Source organism: Diuraphis noxia, unplaced genomic scaffold (genome assembly GCF_037042655.1).
Source record: "Diuraphis noxia isolate RWA-SAM2 unplaced genomic scaffold, SU_Dnox_SAM2 contig0003, whole genome shotgun sequence".
In the NCBI taxonomy this organism is placed as follows: domain Eukaryota; kingdom Metazoa; phylum Arthropoda; class Insecta; order Hemiptera; family Aphididae; genus Diuraphis; species Diuraphis noxia.
Window position 1 is genome coordinate 74,223,210 of NW_028301713.1, and position 25,750 is coordinate 74,248,959.

General features: G+C 27.3%; 2 protein-coding genes across 2 annotated transcripts; both read right to left on the reverse strand.

Moving 5' to 3' along the window:
* Positions 1-937: 937 nt before the first annotated feature.
* On the reverse strand, positions 938-15,092 carry Men (NADP-dependent malic enzyme). Its single transcript, XM_015512436.2, has 9 exons — positions 14,759-15,092; positions 5,216-5,374; positions 4,961-5,142; positions 2,566-2,746; positions 2,361-2,489; positions 2,112-2,294; positions 1,625-1,993; positions 1,392-1,562; positions 938-1,315 (listed from the first exon to the last, which is right to left on the reverse strand). The coding sequence occupies exons 1-9, from the start codon at positions 14,864-14,866 to the stop codon at positions 1,076-1,078; spliced, it is 1,722 nt and encodes a 573-aa protein (XP_015367922.1). The 5' UTR covers positions 14,867-15,092; the 3' UTR covers positions 938-1,075.
* Positions 15,093-18,942: 3,850 nt separating this feature from the next.
* Positions 18,943-25,173, reverse strand: LOC107164557 (NADP-dependent malic enzyme-like). The gene is made up of 9 exons (XM_015512418.2): positions 24,949-25,173; positions 24,463-24,799; positions 24,226-24,407; positions 21,146-21,326; positions 20,752-21,063; positions 20,313-20,681; positions 20,081-20,251; positions 19,892-20,015; positions 18,943-19,836 (listed from the first exon to the last, which is right to left on the reverse strand). The coding sequence occupies exons 1-9, from the start codon at positions 24,972-24,974 to the stop codon at positions 19,661-19,663; spliced, it is 1,878 nt and encodes a 625-aa protein (XP_015367904.1). The 5' UTR covers positions 24,975-25,173; the 3' UTR covers positions 18,943-19,660.
* Positions 25,174-25,750: the final 577 nt, after the last annotated feature.

Sequence of the window (25,750 nt, forward strand, 5' to 3'; positions counted from 1 at the left end):
TAATTTTAGCTTTAATTACAATTTACTCAACAATAAATCTAATAGCTCCCCCAACCCCCCCCCCCCCTCCCCCCAAAAAAAAAAAAAAATAATAATAATTACAGAAATATAACTACTGATCTTTTATTATAATTCCTAAAGCTTTTATCTCTGTGTTTAAAGAAAAAAAAAAAATGTGTCCTTAATTTAATGTTTCTGTTTGAAGATTAATTTTGGTATTATCAATACATATATCATAATATTAAAATAGTTAAATCTATTTGTTAAAGTGAGGAATTATTTAATGATTACATATTCTGACTGACACTGAATAATAAGCAGTAAAAGTAACAATAAAATATAATTAATCGGTATAATCAATCTAGAACTTGATGTAAACTGGTTCAATCACACATAACACTTGCATGTAGCAAGCCTTTATTTTGTATCAAAGTAGACCATGTCCGTTCTTATTATAATATTGTTATATTCATATTATACACATGACATTGACCACTTTGTATCCATAATTAATTACATGGATGAACATCATTAATGTTTCGTTGCTTTTATTAGAAGCATTTCATAACTTACCCATTAAAGTATAAAAAGTGTGATTCTTAGGTAAACACTTATTTTCTCAAATAATATGATGAATTATTTATTTTTATAAACGCAAGTTTTTGTTTAGTTATATAAGATTTTATTTTATTTTGAGAATTGTTGTATTATTAATTACAACAATATTATGTTCTTGAGTGTGAATAATTTAATTAACAAATAAAAAGTATAGAATTAAAAACAAATAAAATTCTACTACTGTCGACAAACTCAAACACACAACAAAATGAAATGTACATCACAACTTATTATAAAATGAGATAAGGTAACCAAGAAAACATAAAAACTATTCACCTACCCCCAAGAAAAAAAATGTCAACAAAAATTAACAACATAGTTGTTAATATTAATAGAATTACTAACTTCGTATATTGAGTGTAAATATGTTATATGATAACCTTGTATGGGCGTAACAAGGGGCTATAGCCATTATTGTTTAGTTATTGGGCTTCAAAAAGAAAATTCAGTTTTAAAATTACTGTTTTGGCCAAGCATACAATGGTGGCAACGCTGAACTATAACTGTAGTCGTATAGCTGAGCTTTGATGAATTCAATTTTGTCTTCTGGTTCTGGGAATGTACTGGCTACACCTGTTTTATATGCATAATCAATTACTTTGTCAGCGATTTTCAAAGAGCACTCTTGGATGGACTGCAATGGTGGGTATAGACTACCGTTTTCTAAATCTTCTTCAGTCACAAGTGCAGCTAATGTCTAAAAAGTTAGAAAAAAAAAAGTTAAAGTCACATCCAAATAATGAATTTTTAATGTCATAAAATATGAACCATACTTGAGCAGCAATAATGAAAACTTCTTCGGATATTGTCTTAATTCCAGCACAAATAACTCCAAGTGCTACTCCAGGGAATATATATGAATTGTTTCCTTGGCCTGGGTAGTAAGTTTTTGATTGGTAAGTGACCGGGTTGAATGGAGAACCACTGGCGAATATGGCTTTGCCCTAGTAAATATTATACAATTAATACAATTTTAATGAGAATTATAAATATGGCTAAAACTTACACTTGAATAAGTGTACGCTTGCTCTGCAGTACATTCAGCTTTGCTGGTTGGGTTGCTCAAGGCAAAGATGACGGGATGATCATTGTAAGATGATATTTCCTGGATAATTTCTTTTGTAAACACTCCACCAATAGCAGCAGCACCGATGAGTACTGTAGGTTTAACTTTTCTGATGGCCTCAGCAAGTACTTTGACAGGGGCTACAGTTTTGACATACTCCACTTTATGTCCAGTAACTCCACCCTCAGGGCGATCTTTGACTACAAGACCTTTGGAATCAAATAGCCAAATTTTTGATCTTGCTTCTTCCAAAGATGTACCTTCTTTAAGCATGGCCATCACGCATAGTTCAGCAATACCTAATGCTGCCTGTAAAATGTTTTCCATTGATAATACAATATAAATAATTTTTAAAATTAATACTGGTTAAAGTAGGTAGGGCACCCCCCAATATTTTTTTTATGAACTATGAAAATGAATTAGGTACCTCTCCAGCTCCTTGGAATAGAATCACATTGTCTGATAATCTAGTTTTAGTGATACGGAGAGAAGCAAAAAGACCAGCTAATGCCACGGAAGCAGTTCCTTGAATGTCATCATTAAATGTGCAATATTTGTTACGGTATTTGTCCAAAAATCGGAAAGCATTAGAATTTCCAAAGTCTTCAAACTAAAATATATATTTTAATAAAATCTAACAAAACATTTTGGAAAATAAATATAAAACAAACATTACTTGAATTAGACAATTTTGTCCATAACGTTTCACAGCAGCTTGCATAAATTCATCAATGAAATCATCATACTGCTGACCGGTGACACGTTTTTGCCTAGAACCAACATAATAAGGATCGTCCAACAATGCCTGTTGAAATGTATTCATTAAAAGTCAAAAATATAATACAAATCAACATTTAGAGATTTTCGAACAATAAAATTACTTGAGTATTGGTTCCACAGTCGAGTGTGACTGGAAGGCATTGGTGTGGTTTGATACCAGCTAAAGCAGTGTATAAAGCTAATTTTCCAACAGGAATTCCCATTCCGTAGACACCAAGATCACCAAGCCCTAAAATTCTCTCACCATCAGTGACAACGATAGCTCTAACATCTTGTTCAGGCCTATACATTACAGAATATCAATATTATTATATGGTCTTGAGTAGATTTAAATGTAAAATTATTCATATTCTGAGTGATTAGTTTAACAGCATGATATTGTGATATATGATATACAGGTGTCCCGTGAGAATTTACCCATTTCGATATCTCCCGAAATAATGATGATATCGAAATTCTAGTTTTGTAATAAGACTCACAGGGATAAGAATTACAATTATTTCATATTTTAATGTTTTGGTAAAAAAGTTAAAAAATCTATTTTTTTATTTAATTATTTCAAAAAAAATTAAAGATAGCCATTTTGTTGAGTTTGTTTTTCTGAAAATATTGTCGTTTCAAAATTTTATTTTCATTAATTTCCTGATTTTTAATATTTTTTTTAGTTTCGAGAAAAATGCGAATTATATTTTAACACCGTAATGTATCAAACATGTGACCCGCCGCGCCGCGCGCATTCCCATACCGCCGAATACTTTCCGTGGACCTAATAGTTATACATTTTTAATCATATTTTATTTTTTCAAAACTAGAAAAAATATTAAATATGAAAACAAAATTTTGAAACGTCAATATCTTCAGAAAAATAAACTCTACAAAATGGCTATCTTTAATTTTTTTAGAAATAATTAAATAAAAAAATATATTTTTCAACTTTTTTACCCAAACATTAAAATAAATTTAAAAATGAAATAATTGTAGTTCTTATCCCTGTAAATCTTATTATAAAACCAGAATTTTGATATCTGCATTATTTCGTTAGATATCGCAATGGGTAAATCCTCGCGGGACATCCTGTATATAATAAAATCATAAAATACTTATGTTTTTTAACATTTTTTTTTTTACACAATTTGAAGTGATAACTATTTTTATCATTTTTAAGTTTTTTTGAATGACAATACATTTTTTAATTTCATATTTCGGTATTTTAAACTTAGATGAGTGTAATGACACACAGAGCTACCCCGTAAAATATTTGTCCATTAATCTGATCCTCTAAACTTTAGGTATATTATACTTATAAGTTATAACTAGTTGACAACACTTATCTGAAATTTAATTCTAAATTATGTGACTTGTCCGAAATTTAATCTTAAATGTGCGCTCATTCGCGTAAGGAGCGATGAATATATTGTCATATTGAGCTAATAACTCTTCAATAAAGAATAACGATAGTCCTAAACAATTGATATGGCCTATAAATAGGTTAACATGAATTAAAATATTTTTATGGTGTATAGAAAATGCTAATACAAATATTTCATGAAAATTTCTTATGTCTGCGGTAATTTTTATAAATTACACCAAAAACCAAAATCAATTTTTTTGAAAACCGATTTTTGACACCCCGAATACATCAACCAGAAACTTTCCCACCGGAATAAATTTCAAAGTTTAAAATCAAAACATTATTTTGACTACTTATTGTGTAAAAAGACACACCAACAACAAAATAATAATAGCAAAAAAGCACACATAGCATTGTAAAATCAATACATTCATCACTGCTCTATTCTAAAACCTACCCGATATATAATATACAATATACTCTTTATAACATAATAGACCTTTCCACAATCGCTCAGAATCTTTTTATGTATTCAATAATTTATCATTAAATTCAGATATAAATATATAATACATACATAAACATAACGCAGTGACTTAATGACTTACTAACTCAATGAAGTTTTACATTAGGTTCCTACTGCAAAGAAGAGTGGTTATTTGCTTTCCCCCTTTTTGCCTATACCTACATTAAATATTAGAATATTCTGCTTATTAGGAAATGGAAAAAGTTTTATCAAATAGGCAACCGCACTGCTGTAGGTTTTGAGTGCTACCTCGTAATCGAGAAGGTTACTTTGAAAGATGTGTACAATTTGAATTCAACGATAAATCATTGTAGAAAAAACTACCATGAAAAACGATTCTGAGAACATTGTCTAACTGTTGGTAACCATAGCTACCAAATACTTGTAATGAATGTATAGATTTACAAATATATAGGTATTACTAAACATTAAGTAGATAATAGCACATGAGACATAGGTAACTAGAACATAACATTATAATTGGCATCCCTACGACCCTAAAGAGCCGATTTTTATTTTTATACAAATAAGATCATCGAATTTGCAAAATGACCAAAGGGTTGAAATATCATATTATCGATGCTCCCTCGGCCTATAGTAGATTGATGAATTTATTTACCAATTTTTCAGTACATCATAGACATGACCGGCGTCATGGATGGATATGAATAGTCCTCTGGGTTTCTGGAAAATAAGTCCATACTTTTGACACGCCAATCCAACAGTTGGTGTGTACACTAATGGCATGAATGCTTCTACATTTTCAGCCATTACCCTGTAGAAAAGTTTTTCGTTTCTCTCCTGCCAAAACCGTACATTTGATGGTGTTAGTCGACAAGAACAGCAGGATTAGATCATAGTCATACATGCTTACTTGTAAACCCATTAGATAAATGTATTTATTCAGGTCGTCACTAAATCGTTCGATGTTGGCCAAGGCGTGTTTGACTTGTTCGTCTTGCGTTTTAACACGTGGTGGTAGTAACCCATGAATGCCCAAGGATTGTCTTTCTTCGATGGAGAAAGCCATTTCCTGAAAATATATTTTCAATCAGCACGAGTAGTTGAATTGCACATTTATACAGAGCATTTAAAATGATTTAGCAATAAGTAGGTAGAACTATGTTTTTTTACCAAATTAAAAATCAATGCTTGTAATTTGTAGATACATAACAAATAGGTAGGTAAGAAAAATATAAAAACAAAATTAGTATTTATATTAGTATATTTGCATAGATCAGCGTTTCTCAACCGTAGATACCTCCTAGTGGCTAGTATATACTTACGCCAACTTATTAACCTATTTAATTTTCTTTTTTGTGAGTTAATGCTTATATTGTCATAATTTTGAAGTTCTTAATATAACAAAATGTAAAAAAAAAGTTATTTATCAAGTGGAACATGAACATTTTCCAAATAATAAAATTTAATTGTCTCGTGCCGAAGTAATACAGGCTACAGCTCGCATTTAGTATAAATAACTGATAAATATTCTTTGTAATATATCAGTAATCGAAAAATGCAGTTATGTTAGCTTAATTGAGCGTAAATCCACAATATTTTATTCACGAGCACCTGAAGTTAGAATTTTGATAAAATGTGTAAAAATCACGAAAATTTACAAATTTTTTAGAGTTCGAAATTTATATTTATTTTTATTTTTATATCTAATTCAAAAATGATTAACTGTAGATATTTTAAGTTTACACCATCATATTCATTTTATTATTTTCTGTACTTGAATTATGACTTTATTTTGATTCGTTTTAGAATTTTTAGAAAATTGTAGAAAATTTTTGGATTTTTTACCACAAATTTTATTCGTTGGGTCAAATCACTTAATAAAATGCACCTCATTGTTACAATATTAGTTATATTAAAAATACAAAGACAATTTTTATAGATAAGATATCGATATACTAATTATTATTGATACGAAATTTAATTTGTTAGCCGATTAAAATTAACATTAGTTCAATAATGTATACCTATTAATAGTATAATCTATAGAATATCTATTTTTAAATTCTAGCCAACTAAAAAGGAAAACAACAAAGATAATTGTATTATTTTGATTTTATTACAAGTAGGTAGTTTATAGGCGCACTTCATCAGTATAAATAATACTTATGGGTGGGTGAACGCGATTAGAAAGAATAGTGAAACTTATTTTAACATTAAATTCTGCTAGTTAATGTAAGATACAATCACGGGTCACTACACAATGTTCAGCTAGCTTAGATACAACAACTTACATAACATACTCATAATATAGGTAATTGCAAAACTTTAGATTTCTAAAACTGTAATTTAAGATAAATGTAAGCCAAAGAATTTGTAATATTTTATAATGACGTATCATTTAATAATAAAATAAAACTTATAATACATTTTACTCGTGCACATGTTTTGTTAAAAAATTAAATAAAAAAGATAGACAAGTACCTATAAGTCGTAATAATTTATTGAAGTGTTATATTTGAATTAAATGATAAATCATTGTAAACATTGTGTGTGAGCGGAGACGTTATATGTCACCTTAGCATAATTTATTTTATAAATAATAGTTTTAATAGTTAAATGAAAAAAAAAAAAAATAGAAAGAATCGAAAATATCTTTACGAATAGCGTAGTAACATTCCGGTCAACATTTTTGATTTTTGAAAAAGATAGCAAAACTATTGAGTATCTTCTATTTATAATTTATCTGATGTTAGCTTGGTAAAGATAACTTTTATGGAGATTATAACTAAAATAATTTACAAAATTTTAAAATTTCTTCATGGCTATAAGTAGCTCAAAATTAGTAAAAATAGTTAGAATACAATGAAGAATCCTATTATAAATATTTGGTGAATATTTCAAGTGTCTACGAGTTATAAGTTTTTGAATTACACCAAAACATATTATAAATACCACAAATTCATTCACTTCGATCAGAATCTTAAAAATGGAAAACATATTAAATTAATAAGTTGGATAATGATAATATATACATAAATGTTAGGTACATATATTTATCATATCATTTTCCTTTTAAAATTTAATAAATGTTTTTATAATTTTATTTTACTATGCCTAATTCATTATTGATTAGGTATTAATAATAATACTATATATATTATTATCAATAGATATATATTCGATAAGCTCTATCACTTCTTATGTTCTATACGTATATTATTAATATACTAACAAACACTAATTTACACGAAATCGTATTCAATTTAATAATTAAAGTTCAAATAATTAAAAAGTATTTAAATTTTAAAGTATAAATATGGTACATTTTTACATTAATTAATGAAGTAAAAGGTTAACATTCAAGTTCAAACCAACGATCAGAGATAAGAGTCCCTAAGTACAATATACTAAATGAAAAATAATTATGTTACAGCTTATAACTCATTTATTATGTTATGCTATCTTTATTTATATAATATATTTTTTATGTTGCCATCAATCTTATATACCTACATCGCGTATGTATATATTCTTTTATTATTATATAATTTGGTTTATTATGTGTTTTAAATAAACACGTAATATTTCAATGTAATCATTTAATATTAAAAATTAAAATTGTATGAAATACCGATATGATACAAACAAAATCATTTTTTTATTTAATTCATAAACTTAATTCTTATGTTGAAAAAATACAAGACAGAAATTACAATGTGGATATAAGGCAACATTATAATGTGTTATTTTTTTCTAACAATAAACAATTTCCTTCATGTACCTATAGATTATATTAGCTCTCATTTTTTATTACACCATTTTACCATATAGACAATAACAACAGGTAGGTTATTCTTATTATAATGGGTTAAAAATGAAATTCTTAAAAGTGAACGTATGGATATTATTAGGTACTAAGTAGGAACGCGATTAAGATTAAAAAAAAAACTGTAACTACCTACACCTTATAAAATATGCATGCATATTACAACAATAAAATATAGGTATATGTAGGTACGCTAACCAACTGCTCTAAGGCTTCAAAATATCAATTTTATTTTTATGTACCTAAATATATTGCACTATATTACGTGAAATTATAATTATATTTTATAGCCACAAAGGAATGTTCACCTTACCCATACAAATATAAAATACGGTGTCACTGTTGTGGATATACAATTACATTTCAAAAATCAATTGACAAATGTGTTATTACTTAGGTATTAAATAATTAATGACAAACACAATATCATAATTATTTGATAGGTAGGTATCCGTAATGAATAGCCATAAATATAGACTATGACTCTGATATTTGTGCACGACTTGTTGATATTGTATCATTCAAGTTTTAATGTCAGTAATAGGTAAACTATTGAATCCGTGACAGTGCAATGCACGAACAATTTAAATACGTTTTAGTATAAGGTATGATGTGAACGAAATTACGTTTTATATATTACCCAGTTAAAGAAGAATATTTTTAATAAAGCAACTAACGAGAAGTGTATCATATTTGCCTTTGTAATGCCCTTGTGGCAATGACACTGGCCTCTGAACTATATACATTCGTCCGTCAAAATATTATCCCATACCACCAGAAGTTTAAGCTTGGCGTAGTACAATAATGAGATACATATTTATAATGTTTCATGTATAATACGTTTTAAGTTTTCGAAATTACATTCTAATCGATATAGAACTTTCATATTGCAACTGATACCATTTCGTACCCACATGCAACGGTTACATTGCATAGTACCGTGCATAGCACACCATAATATTATGGTATATTACTACATTAGGCATGTATACATTTTACTAAAACACAGTTTATATTATACTTTATAACTGTATGCTTGATGGTTATTCAAAAGTTTGAAAGCTTTAACAATGTCAAACAAATAAAGTTCTTCAAAAATTCAAAATGTATAAGGATAGCATAAATAATAATAGAATAATATGCTACCTTTAAAAGCATTAATATCAACTAAATTAGCTAATTAAATTCACATTTTAATCGTAGAATACTTGATCGATGTCTAATGATTACATAATTTAAGTCTATATTATAATAATAAGTATAATATCTTAAAATTGAAAAGCATTTTACTGAATGATTACTTAACTGTAAAAATACAAAAGAATTTAAATTTTACAAAAGATTGTATGCCTCGGTGTATTAAATCACGTATAATAGGTCACAGGGAGGTTAATTAAATATTGAGTTTAATTTTGTTGAATAGCATATTAAATTCCTTATCCTAAGCACAACAATGGTTATAAATAATTGTTTCTTTACAGACACCAGACAAATAATAACAATAACAATAATAAAAATCAACAAAAATAATACATAATTATCAAAAATTGTTGTAAATATGCATTATGCAGTAGCTGTTACATCATTCACTCATATCGAATTGATTTTTAGAAGTATCGCATTTTTGCGTAAATTTAATTAAAATCGATGTTTTAAAATTGTTGACTGACACGATCGACAAAAGTAAAATTAATTTTTTTCATTATGAACCATAGTGTTAGTACCTATACTATAATAATACATCAAAATAAATCATATATTATCGAGAGAAATAATACAATACATAAAGTGTACTTAACCACAACAGTCAATGATAGGTCTACTACCGCTAACCAATACCACTTATTGTAAAATAACAAAATATCCAATTGATCTAAATTTTTTTTTAAATGATATTGAAAGAAACTGTGGGAAGAAAATAAGTCTATGATAAAAACATAACATGTATAGGTAACATACAACACGCGCATAATAAACAACGTCGTACTTTTAAACACCTGCAAGGTCGTCAATTACCTATTAGGTTGTATATAATTTATATTGACTATATTGACTGGTGACTACAGTCGTATATTGTACAGGTTTTTATTTGAATATTTTCATGACTAATGTCCTGAAGAGAAGGTATTGATTAGTAATGACATCCAGTGGAACTAATAATTCAATGCCTATTAGGTACCGATTAGTAAAAATATAGTATTCAATAATATATTTAAAAACGGTTAGTGTTAGAAGAAAACCGTCAATATAAAACATATTTTATTTACATTTTGACAAGTAAAATCGTTTTATTAGGAATTAAACTAACTGTTTAAGCACAATAAAAATCACATAATTTTGAGCTTTAACTACACATCTACATCCATAAAATGAAATGAAAATCAGTACATACTATACATAGGAAGGTTAACAGTCATTGTACCTACATTTCTTTTTCCTTCCTTTGTGTTCATTTATACATTCACATGTATACATTTGATCATATACCTAAACCTAATAATATAGTATTATGTGATCAATTCATGAACTTGCTCTCCTTTTTGTTATGTATATATACATACATACATGCATACATACATATATATATATATATATATTATGCAATAACATTATAAAAAGTCATAACTCATATTTCATAAGTCCATTTTGTGTTAATGTGTCAGGTGCCTTGTGCCTATAGAAAAATTAAATAATATGTATCATAAATGTTAAGAGAGTGGCACATTTTTTTATTATTAACACTAGCCACTATAGTTCATGAATTCATGACTTATGATATTATCTTAATAATGTTTATTCTTTAATGAATGACAAGTTACAACATTCACAAAAATTTATGGAACAAATAATAAGCAATGACATTTTTATAATATTGCCGGTTTCTAAGTTGTATTACAGAGTATATTATATAAAATTCATTTGGAAAAACAATATAATTTTATACTTCTCTAAACATACCAACCCTGATATATTCTGAAAGCCAATAATGCATGCCTATTATAAATAGTAATAGAGTATGAACTCAAGGCCTTCAAAGGTACTTACAACCTTAAAATTGGCTATTAATATAAAATAAAATACATTATATTCCTATTTAGGTTTACACAACTTTATGTGTACCAACAGTTTTTATTGTAAAGGATCATTAACATTATTAAAAAAATGTTCATTCAGTAGTGTATTTTTTTTCACTTTCACTAGGAAATTGAATTATCATGACTTATAAAATATCTTTGATTTCAATCAACTATACATTAGGTAGATTTATTTTGTAATTTGTTTTCCAACAGTTGATCAAAAGAACAACATAAATTAAGAAATTATGTACAGAATTATCCATACAATTTTATTTTATTACATTGCCTTATTAAACAAATTAATTAAAATCTGAAAAGTATGCATAATAATCTTAAAATATTATATTATATAAATATAAAATATTTAAAAACTAATTATTCTTTGTGACTGTATCATAATCTCAATAATAACTTAGTTGGCTATTCATAATATTTATAATACAGGTAAAATGTAAATAGTCACAAGGCATAGTTAATACATTATGTATGTGAATGTTGAATAGGTAGGCTTGGATAAAATGTTTTACCTTAAGGTGAAAATTACAAATTAATTTAATTTAATATTTTGGTATTTTTTACATTTTAAATAAATTTAATAAACATTCCATAGTAAATTTAGAATCTCGAAATAGTCATAATGTATTGGTTGCGTTATAAAATCAATTAAACACGGAACATGTGACATTGTTTTTTGTTGTACTAATATGAAACATGAATGACTTGCAATTAACTAAATATGCTTCATTGCAAATTCTAGTTATTTTTATAAATATACAATGCCAATTCCACAGTTAAACATGATACCATGATGGCCATTAATTATTGATATTAATTATAAAAGTTAATGATACATTAAATAGTAGATATAATAATATGTGTACATAAAAAATATATAGATACGTAAATTGAATACATAATAGTAATAAGATACCAAAATCACAATTTACTAGAAAGTTAGAAACCTAATTAACTTGACTATTTAGATTATAACAATGTCGGCTAAAGTGCATATATTATATGAATCATTGCATTTTTATTAATTATGATATCAAGTTAAGAAGTAAAGAGTTTAAATAAATACATTTCTGTAAAATTAACAACACGAAATACTAAACAAATTAAAATAAGATAAGACCTATTTTTCTCACTAGGTTATGAATTCAATTTACTAAAATACAAATATTAAGATTTGTGGTTTTTTTCAAGCCACCATAATTGTATATTCTGGCTTCTAATTTAAGTACGAACATAATAAGGTACACAAATAATAAGTCTCATTCTTGTGGTTACAATAACATAAAATAATACAAATCTATCTCAATCGGAAATTATTTCATCCTTAAAAATTGTATGTATAATATGCAATAAGACCTTCATGATAACAGGTTATCCAAGTTATTTCTAAGTAAGATTCATGATAATCAAGTTCATAAAACAAAAACCTATAGTTGTTATTCTCATTTTTTTTTTTGTATTCTAAAACTATACACAATATACAAGTTTTTCTTTAAATATGCATAATGCCTATTATATTCAACCATCATGTACTACACATTTTGTTTTCAGTATTTTTATTCTTGATGCAGTATACACAGTAAAATGTAAAAATTAAAAACAAAAATTGCTATTTCCTTATTTATTATTATAATTTATATAATTCTACTACCCCAAATTATATAATATATATTAATACTAAATATTAAATTTTTTTATATATATATAAATATATAACACCCTTACAACCTTGCTCCAGTGACGAAAAATGATTTGGATGATGATCCTCTAAGGAGAGCTATGTCTTTAGTTAATAGTCTAGTTTGACTATTAGTCAATAGTTATTATTTGAATATTAGTCATAGTTAAACTATTTTTCTAATTTAGGTTTTCGTTTTTGTTATATTTAATTTTCAGGAGCTCACTATGTGATACTGTATAATTTTAATTTATTGATACTCAATGTGTTACATACATATATATATATATATATATATATATATATATATAAATATGTTATAATGTATATTCATTAATAAGTAATATATTGTAAAAGCTGTATAGTGTTTAAAAATAAAAATGATATAGAAGTATTAAGTATACTTAGTTGTATAAGTAGGTATATTTAATATTTTATTTTGAAAAATGTATGAATAGGGAATACTCTTTACATTATTTAAAATTTAAATAAATATTCTAAATACCTAAAAATAATTAATATTAGTTTTGAAACAGTATTCAGATATAATTCTAAATATTTTCAATTTATTCAAACATATATAAACTACTAATGAGTATTTAATAAATAATATTATGATTAGTTATAATTTTAAGTAATGATAGTTTTTCGTACTAAATAATTCCTACTAAGCCAATTATATTTTAACTAAAAAAATAATTTAAACAAATGCATATAGCATTGAATTTATTATCTATTGTTGATACATTAGCATTAAGTACCTACTTGGCAATATAATTATAATTTATAATTACTATGACAATATCTAATCCAAAATATATTTAAAATCAAATAACAACAGATATTAATTATTATAATACCATTACAAGTATGTAAATAAAAAAGTTAAATGTTAAAAGAATTTTTGGTTTAGGTTATTAGAGAAAAATGTATTACCTAAATAGTAAACTATCAACATGTTATTATTAGTTAAACAAAATTAAATATTTTACCTTAAAATATTAAGTAGGTACTTAATTTATTCTATGTAGTCTACATGTAGACTTTAACCACATAAGCCTATTGTGCCGCTAAGGTATAAATAGCTTATTCAAAAAAATAAAATTGTAGTCTATATATAGGTACCTACAATATTGTCAATTCACAATCATAGTTTTTAATAAATATATTTAAATTAATATACATATAATTGTACCTACTTATTTTGTTATATCTAATAACTCCTAGGTAGAATATAGGTACAGAAAATTAAAACTGTTTTTTATGTAAATCATAATTAAGAAAATTTTTTTAAAATTATTAGTTACTTATCTATCTACCATAGAAAAATGATGCAAATATGCTTTTATTTGATAAAAGATATAGCTTGGAAATATTGCTCAAATAATAATCAGTTTAAAGAATTAATAATTTACAAGTACCTATAAATAATTTGAAAATCCCTATTATCACTATTAGTCACTATAGGTACTAAAAAAAAAAATCATATTCAACTTAGAAAAATTTCCATCGTGTTATTATTACGAATTGAATAAACATAATATTAATATTTAATTGAATAAAAAAAAACAAATAAGGTAGATCACATATAACATGTACAAACGCAAATGGGTAAGACCTATATGATTATTTTCAGATTTTCAGTGTTAGGGCGTGTGTAAGTAGGTAAGTAGTATAAGGTGAGTGAATTCAATTTTTGAATTTCCCGCGGCCGAAAAACGCGCAACTCGCGCAAGCGTCGTGCGTACCGCGACGAATCGTCGTCAGAAAAAAGGAAAACGTTCACTCGAAAATAGTCAAAACCGAAGGAAATAACAGAAGAATAAATCAAAATGTACGTCGATGCTGTTCGCATACCTTGTTCAGCCGTCCATCTCTCAGCTGATCCAGCCCGCTGACGGTGGCCGGCGATATGGACACGCCGGAACCCTGTGGGTACTGTCCCAAACGGTCGAACGTTGACATTTCGCGGGCGGCGGCGCAAGACTTTGGTGCCGGACACTTGGATACGGAGAAACCCAGAGCTGCGTGGAGTGACTTGCGGCGGCGGTGAACTTGCTGGCACGGATGTCGGCAGTCGATTGAACGAGATCGCGAGAATCGCTTGCGGACTGCGGCAGCCGTAGAGCGGTTGGCGAGCGGCGACACGGGACGCGGATTAGCTCCCGGTGTTGTCGGTATATCAGCGGTTGCGGACGTCGGTGAAAGGAAATCGCACCCAGCCAGACGGTAGCCGGCGTTATCCCCACCAACGGTGTTTCTCGCTCGCTCCTCACACTCGTCGCCGTCCGCGGGCTGCACTGTCGAGCGGCCGTGCGTGCGCGCGCGTGCCGCCCCCACCCTTACAGGAGCGGGAATGCCCCGAGACGAGCGAAAAAATCGTTACGCCGACCATCACCGTCAAGGTGATTTGAAATTGGTTTTTTACCGTCGCGCCAACCACCCCGTCGGAGAAAATCAGACGATACGCGGGATTTATCGTTGAAAAATTGCGTACGATCAGACTGGAAATATTTCACATTTTCGACAGATCGCTTAGCAGACGAGCTATAGGATAGGAAGCTTCTATTTTCTTCAATGAATTCAAATAAATCAAACACCCAACACCAAAAACCAACTACAAGAAATCGTTTCGAAACAAACTACAGTAGGGTCTCGATAATCCGAACGAGATTGGGGAAAGGGGTCGTTCGGATTAGCGATTTGTTCGGATTACCTATGGCTTAAAAAAAAAAACATCAATTTTATTTTTATTTAAAATATGAAATTTTATTTTTATTTGTATTAATCGTGTAAAAACTCGTTATTTCAAAAGACATTGAATACATAAAAATATTAATATTAATTATGAACTTTACCATTTAAAATATTGATTTTTTTTTGTACATTGGTTCCCGTTATGAATTGGTAGCCTTGTCCCACATAATTGAAAAACTTTATTACCGGAAAATATTATTTATAAATACATACATAATATGTACATATTATGTAGTATGTACATATTATGGCGATAAGATAATTCTCAAGCCCGTTCGGATTACCGCGTCTTTCGGATTAGCCTGTGTTCGGATAATCGAGACCCTACTGTAATGGATTGAATCAACCGAGGGGGTCATTAGCCAATAAATTGCTCATAAAAATTATGTTTAAAAAATATTTTCAAAAGTACAAAATACAATATTCAACTATGAGAATATTAAATATTCGCTATATATTTACATTTATTTTATATAATGATTGAATGATCTTTTGTAACTTTTTTTTAATTGGTTAATTATAAATTATTTAAGGAACATGCAATAAAAAGTCGTCAAAACAGTTGACGCAGGGCTAATAATATCACAAACATTTTTATCCAACTCGCAATTATCGAAAGTCCTTTTAGCAAGATAGACCAATCGGCACATCATGTATACAAGCCACCGACGCTTTATCCATCATAATATTACAATAAGTACCTATCATAGGTCCCAAACGAACAATTGTCCTTTTTAAATTTTGAAGTGGGTACTCCTTTACCCAGTATCACTATATTTGTAGATCAATATTCCTATTTACTATATTAATGTGTATTTAATAATACAAGATATGTGGGTCGGTTTGGGCACATCAAAATATGTTGAAAACAATGTTGGCACTAATACTTAATTTTTTTTTTTGGGGGGGGGGGGTCTTACATATTATGTATTTTCCATAAGTTAATATATCACTTACCACGTCACTGGTCGACTTGACCCACTTTCTCACTAAATTTAAACTTTAATGAGTTTAAGTTGAAAAAATGGAATGGTCAAGATACAAAATGAGAAATATTAATTCTAAACACCTGATATTAATGATATAGTAGGTACCTAATCGTCCTAATGTTTATCTTAATATATTTACGGAAAATTATCTCCAAACAATTATTATCAGTAAACAATGGAATAGGATACACTTGCCCTCCATATTTTTTTAAAAAATTATTTATTTTTTCTAATGTCTAATTTCTCTTAATGATGCATTATAAGATAAAACAGAACATATTTCTAAATAATTATACTACAATTATATTATGTTTATTTTACGTCAAATGATCATTGAAAATTGGTCTCTGATAGGAATAAACATTACTATTACAATGGTAAAAAAGGATCATATTATATTTATATACATATGTCACTTTTTTGTCTAAACTGACATTAATCTAAATTTGTTTTTCTATGACTCATAAGTAGATTTCTTTTAAATTATATTCTATTTAACTATACTCTTTATAGTATATTATATTAAATTACATCCTAAAGGTTATTAGTGTTATTACTTACCACTGCTCAGTTGCAATTAAAACGGCTCGTAAAATTAGGGAATGTACTCTAAAAAATTATATAATGGATTCATAATATTAATTAGGGGTCGGTACTTTCAAAAAAACTAAGATTTCCAATGTTAAAAACCTGATACTATCACAATTTAACGACGGGAATTAATAAAATCCTTAATTACCAATGAATATTTTCCTAAATTAATTATTGTTTGTCTCAACTAATTTACAATTATAACTTGGAGGCATAATTATATTAAATATCTATTGCTTTTTGAAATTATATCATTTGTGTATCACAGGCCTTATTTTTTAGTGAACCCCTACACAAAGTGTGTAATCCGAAATTGAAAGTGTGCATTACGGATTTAAGAAATGTGTACCTATACTAAATACTAATAAATAAGACTACTTGCTAGATTATAGTAATAGGTAGTACAGAATACATTATACACATTTTTAAAAAATAAAATTTTTTTAGCCTCCACGGTTCTGTATTATTTTATGGTACATTAAAAGATATGTAGCACAAATTTTTGTGAAAAATAGGGTTTGGTGTATCAATTTTGACTAATAACAGTAAACATTAAACAGTGTCAATCTGAATGTATAGGTCCACCTAAAGGTAGTCTCTAAGTTATTGTAGCAATAAGACCATCTGAACGGAACTAAAATCACTGAATATTATTACAATATCAAAAAGCGGGTAAGTTGTGGATATATCTCTGCTTAACAGTAGGTTACAAGTGGGTTACTTTAATGGATGGAATTAAATTTGAATCCAATGATATTATATCATTGTATACAGAAAACGATTCTGATTGGAGACGGTTTATCTGTCTAGGATATATTACAGATTATTAAATTTTTCAAATCTTATATATAAAAGGAAAATGTTTTATGAATTTCAAGCATAAAATAATTTGCGAATTTTTGTGATTTTTACGTATGATGTCAAAATTCAAACTTTGAATGCTTATTAAAAAAAAATTGTAACCATATATTTATTTTATTTTTCAACTGCTATTGTCCAAATTTGTTAGGAGCCTTGTATAAAATTTTTAAATCTTAGATTTTGAAAGAACATTTTTTATGAATTTCTAGCTTAAAATAATTTGCAAATTTTCGTGATTTTTACTTATTTTGTCAAAACTTAAACTTTGAATGCTTATAAAAAAAAAATATGACTATGAATTTATTTTATTATGTGTATGCTAGGAGCCTTGTATTAAATTTCAAGATTTTCTACCCAACAAATACATTTTTATGGATATTTATTTAAAAAAAACTAATAATGATCTAAAATTGCATATATTATGCCTATAAGTAGTTCAATTTAAATCGAAATTTTGTGAGAATTGCATGATAGATAGGATATACTTATATAAACATTCAGTGAAAATTTCATGTATCTATGGTCATTTGTTTTAAAGTTACATCAAAAACTAAAATTTTCCCATTTTTTCCTTAATTATTAGTTTGGTTATCTCGATTATTTAGAAAAATATATTACTTTTGATCCCCAAAGTACCAACTAGATTTACTTTCTGATTGAACGAGGTACTGAAGTCGAAAGTCGAAACACCTTTACTGCCCCAAAACGTGATGGACACACAAAAAAAAAACACACACATCATGGTAAAATCAATACATTCCTCGCTCCGCTCAGAATTGAAAAGTAAAATCTTAAAAAACAAATCTAATATTATTTTTAAATGTTGAAATAAAAAATTCCAAGTGTTTTCAATTAGTTTAGTTTAATTTTAAATTTTATAAGTGCTGATTCAAGAAGAAACTAAGATAACAAATATAAGTAATATGTCTTAAGGGGATGACTATACATCAGATATCATATTATAGTTAAGAAATCATTTTACAGCTAAAAATTTTTATTGTAAACAAATCTAATGATTATTTAAAAATAAGTTACATAACAATGGATATAAAAACATAATATTTTTTAACTGCTAATAACAAATTTTTTTTATTAACAATAAATTAATACCAAATGATTTTATTTATTGCGTTTTAATACTATTAGGTATACAAAAGTAGTAATTTGTAGTAATTGTTTTTTATCATGATGCAGTGTATTATTTAAGTTTTATAGATTAATCTTTGACAAATTAGAACTAATGATTAAGTCATGTAGATATATCACTATAAATAAATATCTTATAATATCTATTACCATCTTACAACATGTATTGATATACTAGTATAAATTTGAGAGCCCACATACTATATTCGAATCTATGTATAATAAAAGTTATGATTTAGTAAATATAACTACATTTTAAATTTTCAAGATAAAAGCTTTAAGGTTAGTAGTTAACATAATATTGTTGACTAGATGTGATGAATACTGTTAAAATGATTTAATAGAAATACTGAATTAGAAATATTAGAAATCGATAAAATGTTTTTAACTACTTTTAAATTTATGATTAATAACCTTAGTGTTTTTTTAGGTGATCTCCTGTAAGATCATGAATAGATTTGGATTTTATAGGTTCAGTTTCTTCTGGCCAGCTGTATTTTGGTGGGAGTGGGTTGTCATAGTTAAAATCATACATCTGTGATTCAATAAACTTCTTTTTATCCTTTGGCTCTGGATAATGGGACGCGATTCCTAAATAATAATATTTAATTATTATAATAGTCTAAATTAAAATAACTTTTGCTACCTTTTTCATAAGCATATTCTGCTATTTTGATTGCAATTTGTAAAGAACAATCTTTAATCAAATTTAATGGAGGATAAATGCTGCCTTTTTCCAAATCTTCTTCAGTAACAAAATTAGCCAATTCCTAAATAAAAATAAATTATATAATTTTGTACAATACATTCAAAATTTAGATGGTAATTTATATACTTGGGAAGCAATTAAAAATAAATCTTCAGTAATATGATGTATTCCGGTACTGATAACACCAAGAGCTACTCCAGGGAATATATAAGCATTGTTTCCTTGTCCAGGTGTAATTGTACGTCCATTTATAGTAACAGGCGAGAATGGTGAACCACTTGCAAAAATACAACGGCCCTAAAATTGTATGATTTGCATATAACTTACATAAAACATTATTTTATTTCTTGTATTTTACTTGAGTGTGAGTGTATGCTTGTTCAGCAGTACACTCAGCTTTTGCTGTTGGATTACTAAGAGCAAAAATAATGGGTTTTTCACAATAAGAAGCAACATGCTCCAAAACATCTTTATTGAAAGCTCCTGCTGCTGCAGCAGCACCAATCAACACATTTGGTTGTATTTCTTTGACGACCTCAAAGAGACTTTTCATAACTTTGTGATCTTTAGCATAAAATGCTTTATCTCCTTGTAAATTTCCTTCAGGTCGATTTTTTACCAAAAGACCATCAATATCCATCATCCATATTTTACTACGAGCTTCTTCTAATGAACACCCCTCAGTTAACATAGCACGTACAGTTAAGTTTGCAATACCAATAGCTGCCTGAATATTACATAGATAAATATATGTTAAAGAATATTAATTTTAGTATCAACACAGAAATAAAATTTACTTCTCCTGCTCCCAAAAATAAAAATGTTGATTCTGAAATACGCCTTTTAGTCAAACGACGTGAAGTTAGAAGACCTCCAACTGCTACAGATGCTGTACCTTGAATATCATCATTGAATGTGCAATATTTGTTACGAAACATATCCAAGAATCGGAATGCATTATGGTTTCCAAAATCTTCAAACTGTATCAATACATTTTGCCCATATCGTTTAACTAAAGCTTCCATGAATTCGTTAATAAATTCATCGTACAAAGGTCCCGAAATACGCTTTTGTCTAAGGCCAATATACAAAGGATCTTCTAAAAGTTGCTGAAAAATTGAATTTAACATGAACATAAGAATTATTCAACTAGGCAATTATATAATAATATGATATTGATGTAATTCTAACTTCATTATTGGTTCCCACGTCCAGTGTTATTGGTAAACATTGATGAGGTTTGATTCCTGCTAAAGCAGTATATAATGATAATTTACCAACTGGTATACCCATACCACATGCTCCAAGATCCCCTAGGCCAAGGATACGTTCCCCGTCAGTAACTACTATTGCACGAACATTTGGTTCTGGCCTATACCCAAAAAAAAAAACGTCCGTGCAAGTGTTAATTATAAAAGATAATTAAATAGAACTAATATTAATGTAAAATACATTTAAAAAAATTTAATAATTATAAAAAATGAATGCGATTAGAATATTATGATTTTTTTTCTAACTTTCTTTTGGAAAAATAAATAAGTTTAAATAATTATACTTCTTAATAATAAGCCCCAATTTTTCATAAGCAGTTTCAAATTTATACTTAAGCTACTTTTTTTTCAGACAGATTTCCGAGTCGACTGTATACAGTGGGGCAATAGGTATGCCTAACACGTCATGTCGAATAGCATACTCTTGGAAGAATAACTATATTAATTAAACAACCATAAATTTTGCATTTTTTAAAAATAACACTATTAATTATTAAGTTGCTTTTTGATAGCGGAGAATCTTCGGAAACAAAATTTGACAATGAAAAAGATTTGAACAATGAGTGTGATCTGCATAGACCAAACAAAAATCAATCGTTGTCTGATGTTACTCTTAATTGAAATAGATTCAATTCAGTGGCGTATAACATAGAATCTAATAAGTTTTGCTTAGACAACACCTTAAATATGGATAGTGAGTATTAATAGAAAAAAAACAAGATATTTGATTGATTGGTATAACAGAATTATGAGGAGTAGGTTACCTAAAATTATTTGAGCTATATCATTATCTTTTTTTTTATATATACACCATTGAGTATAGCAATTTAAATGTAGATAAATAAAAATTTTAACTATACCTAATTATTCTAGTACTTTAAAAATGTCTCTAAAAGTCTCAAGATAAATAGGCTGGAAATTTTATAATCTAGTTATTTTCATGTAACTTTATATATATTACAAAATGTATTGTATGATTATTATTGAACCCTAAATTCTCATGCAATCAAAATTATGTCATAAATCCTTATTCATACAGGAACAAGTTATAAATGTGAACAATGAAATAATTAATTTTAACACTTTATTTACTTTATTATTAGATACTTTTATTTTAAAAATGTTGGTGCCATTTCCACGAGCAGGTATTGTAGTAAAATCTACCTGTTACTGTTATAGGAAAAAACTTAGAAATTAATTAATGAAATTATAGATTAAATGTTATATGTTTTATAGACTTATTAAACACAAAAATATAATAATTATTATTAATAACAATTTAAAGTACAAACACTAAATAAATGATTGTTCTATAATTCCTAAAATACCAACAATTCAATTTTGTATAATTCAGACATTTTTTGCATAAAAACTTGGTCTTTAACCAATGACAACGCCCATAATAAATACACAAAATATTAATTATTTTTTTAATTTCTTTTATAATATGAGTATAGAATAGAACTATTAACATGAATTGGCTAATAAAAATAATCCATCCAACCACCAATTAAAAAGCAACTTAAATATGGGAGATTAAATTGAAGTACACAATAATAAATAAAATGTACATAATTAATATATCTTATCAATATATACATTAATTTTAGATTATGAGCAAAGCAAAATAATGTATTTATTTTATAATTATGTGTTTTTTCTGTCAATCACCACTTTTTGAGGCATCAAAAATACTTCAGTAGGAAAGTGAATATCTAGTTGGTTAGTCATTAAAGGAGACAAAATTTAAAAATTTCCAATAATTTGCAATTATGTTGGAAAAAATAAAAAATAAGGAAAAAAGAGAATTTCGATAAAATAACATGAACATTTAAAATTGTATACAAAGTTTTTTATAGGTTGTTAAAGAGCAGTTATAAAATATTAAAGATCCATAGGCAAAATTGTTGTTTTTAAGTTGTAATTGTTTGAACAAATTATTTTGTAGTGGAAAATTTATAAAATGTTTTTTTAGTTAAATAATTATTATTTTTAGAGATGTTTATTTGAAGTATGTAGTATTAAATTGTACAAACTTATCTTTTTAATCTATTATAGGTACATAAGCAATTAAGACTCATTAGTAAATATAAAAATGAATTTCTATGTCTAACAAAAAATATTAAGTAGCTTATATAGTTGATGTAAAAATTAACAAATGGATGAGTTTTTCAATTAATTCATAAAGCCCATGAATGCACAGCTCCCTATGTTTCACATGTAAAAGTTGCTTGATTTACATAATTATTCTAATTTACAATAGTATTTCATATTTAATACAATATTATCTTGTCTAACTATATGAATGTAAAATGAAAATTTTTTTACAGGGTATACTCTGGAACTACTAATCAGATCTTCTTGATTTTGATTTTTTAAACGAAAAAGTGCATGTTTTTGGCATAAATTTAGTCCAATTAAGTTATTTGAAAATATAGTTTTTGTATAAGATACTATTTTTTTTCTTTTAAATAATTAAAACTTTTTTTATGTCTATATAGTATCTATTTATATATATTATATTAATAAGCAATTTATTATAGATTTTATAAAATTTAAGCAAGTTCTAAAAAAACTTGCCAAGGTAAGTTATACCTATCATCATATTTACTAAAAATATTATTTTAAATTCTTTCTATTTGCCATATAGTGTTAGAAAAACTTGGTAGACAGCCAACAAATGTACCACAATAGCTTAAGACACTAAATAGATTTTTTCCACTGACCTATTTTATCAATAAAATTTTAAGCACAATTAATAAAGCGATGATGATGTTGTTAATGTTACCCAAATAGAAAAATAAACTGTGGTGGATAATAGATACTTTATGAAATTTAAGATATTTTTTTATATATAAAAAAAAAATAAACAGCTAAGTCCATTACTTGGATTTTAAGAGTTATTAATTTTAAATTTTTAGCTTATTACAAAAATTATTGATTTAGACACAACTAATAAAACAGTTTTTCTACTAATAAAATTAATAACTAAGTAATTACCAATTTTTTAGCAAGTCATAAATATGTCCTTTGTCATTAATGGTAATAAATAATCCTCTAGGACGGCGGAATATCAAACCAAACTTTTGGCATGCTAACCCAACAGTTGGAGTATAAACAATTGGCAGTAACATATGAATATTTTCAGATAAAAGCCTAAAATAAAGCCTTTCATTTCGATCCTGCAAATCAAATTTGTATTAAAATAAATACGTAAAAACAAAACAAATTGAATACTTGTAATTCAGCCAAGTATAGGAACTTATTCAAATCTTCTTGATACTTCATGACACTGAATCGACAAACTTCAAGTTGTTCTTCTTGTGTTTTAAACTTTGGTGGCATCAACCCATGTATACCAAGTGCTTGTCGTTCTTCGAGAGTGAAGGCAAGGCCTTTGTTTAATCGAGGGTCACGAATATAATCAATTCCCTGAACTAATGAAGGACATATAATATCTCCAGGCGTGCGTGAGGGTGATGAAAAATGAAATTTGCGGCATTTTGATCGATCAATACATGAAGAACTGACACAATATAAGGCTAAGTTTCTTGAAACCAATGATGTACTAGAGCTAAAAAATAAAGGCGAAAGTTAACCATATACACAAAATAATGTATAAAAAAAGAGAAACATTGTCAGGTTATTAAATTAGATTAATCAGAAAATATATATTTATAATTTTTGAAAATTATTTTACTGGACTTTGATATAATATCTTACCATATAGTTTTTGGTAAATAATTCATTTTGATTTATTTGAAGTACTTTTAGATCGTTTGCATTAGAAGGTACACAAAATAATATAGACGAAAGTATTTTAAAGAAAACAATGACTAAAACGAATAGCAGATAAAATAATACTATTAAATATTAATACTAAAGGATTTAACTGTTCATTATATTGTTAGAATTATAATATGTAAAATACAGATTCTATATATAGTTATAGAAAAAGCATAGAAAAGGTGTAAAAAATCAAATAAAAATCAATTTGTTATCATTATAATATCATATTCAACTTGGTAGCTGATAGCGTAGCTTAAAAAACAGGCTTGCCACCGTGATGACCATAGACATATTATACGCCAAAGCGCCTAGCTGCCTATGAATATAAACATAATAATGTAATATAATATTACATTATATTTTATATGTTTCTGACTCATAAAGAATAGAATTAGAGTATTCATCACTCCTCGCAAAGGTATAATGGTCTGGAAACGACCTTTTTGCCGAGGGTTGGGGAAAAGCCATCAAAACGTTCCTCACACTGGGCATTGAGCAATAATTGCCCATTGAAATTTTCATTTTTCAGCGCTACCGGTGGCTTTCTTTGGCGTGGCTACTGGCGGCACATTTCGTATCAGCTCCATAATTTTTAGAATTAGCCGAGATATCGACTTAATTCGTGGTTTCCAGCACGGATATAGAATATACTGAATAGTGAATATAGATACTTTGGTTGCACAACGAGCACGAATATAATAATTATTGAGTTAATTAACGAATTAGAACTACTGAA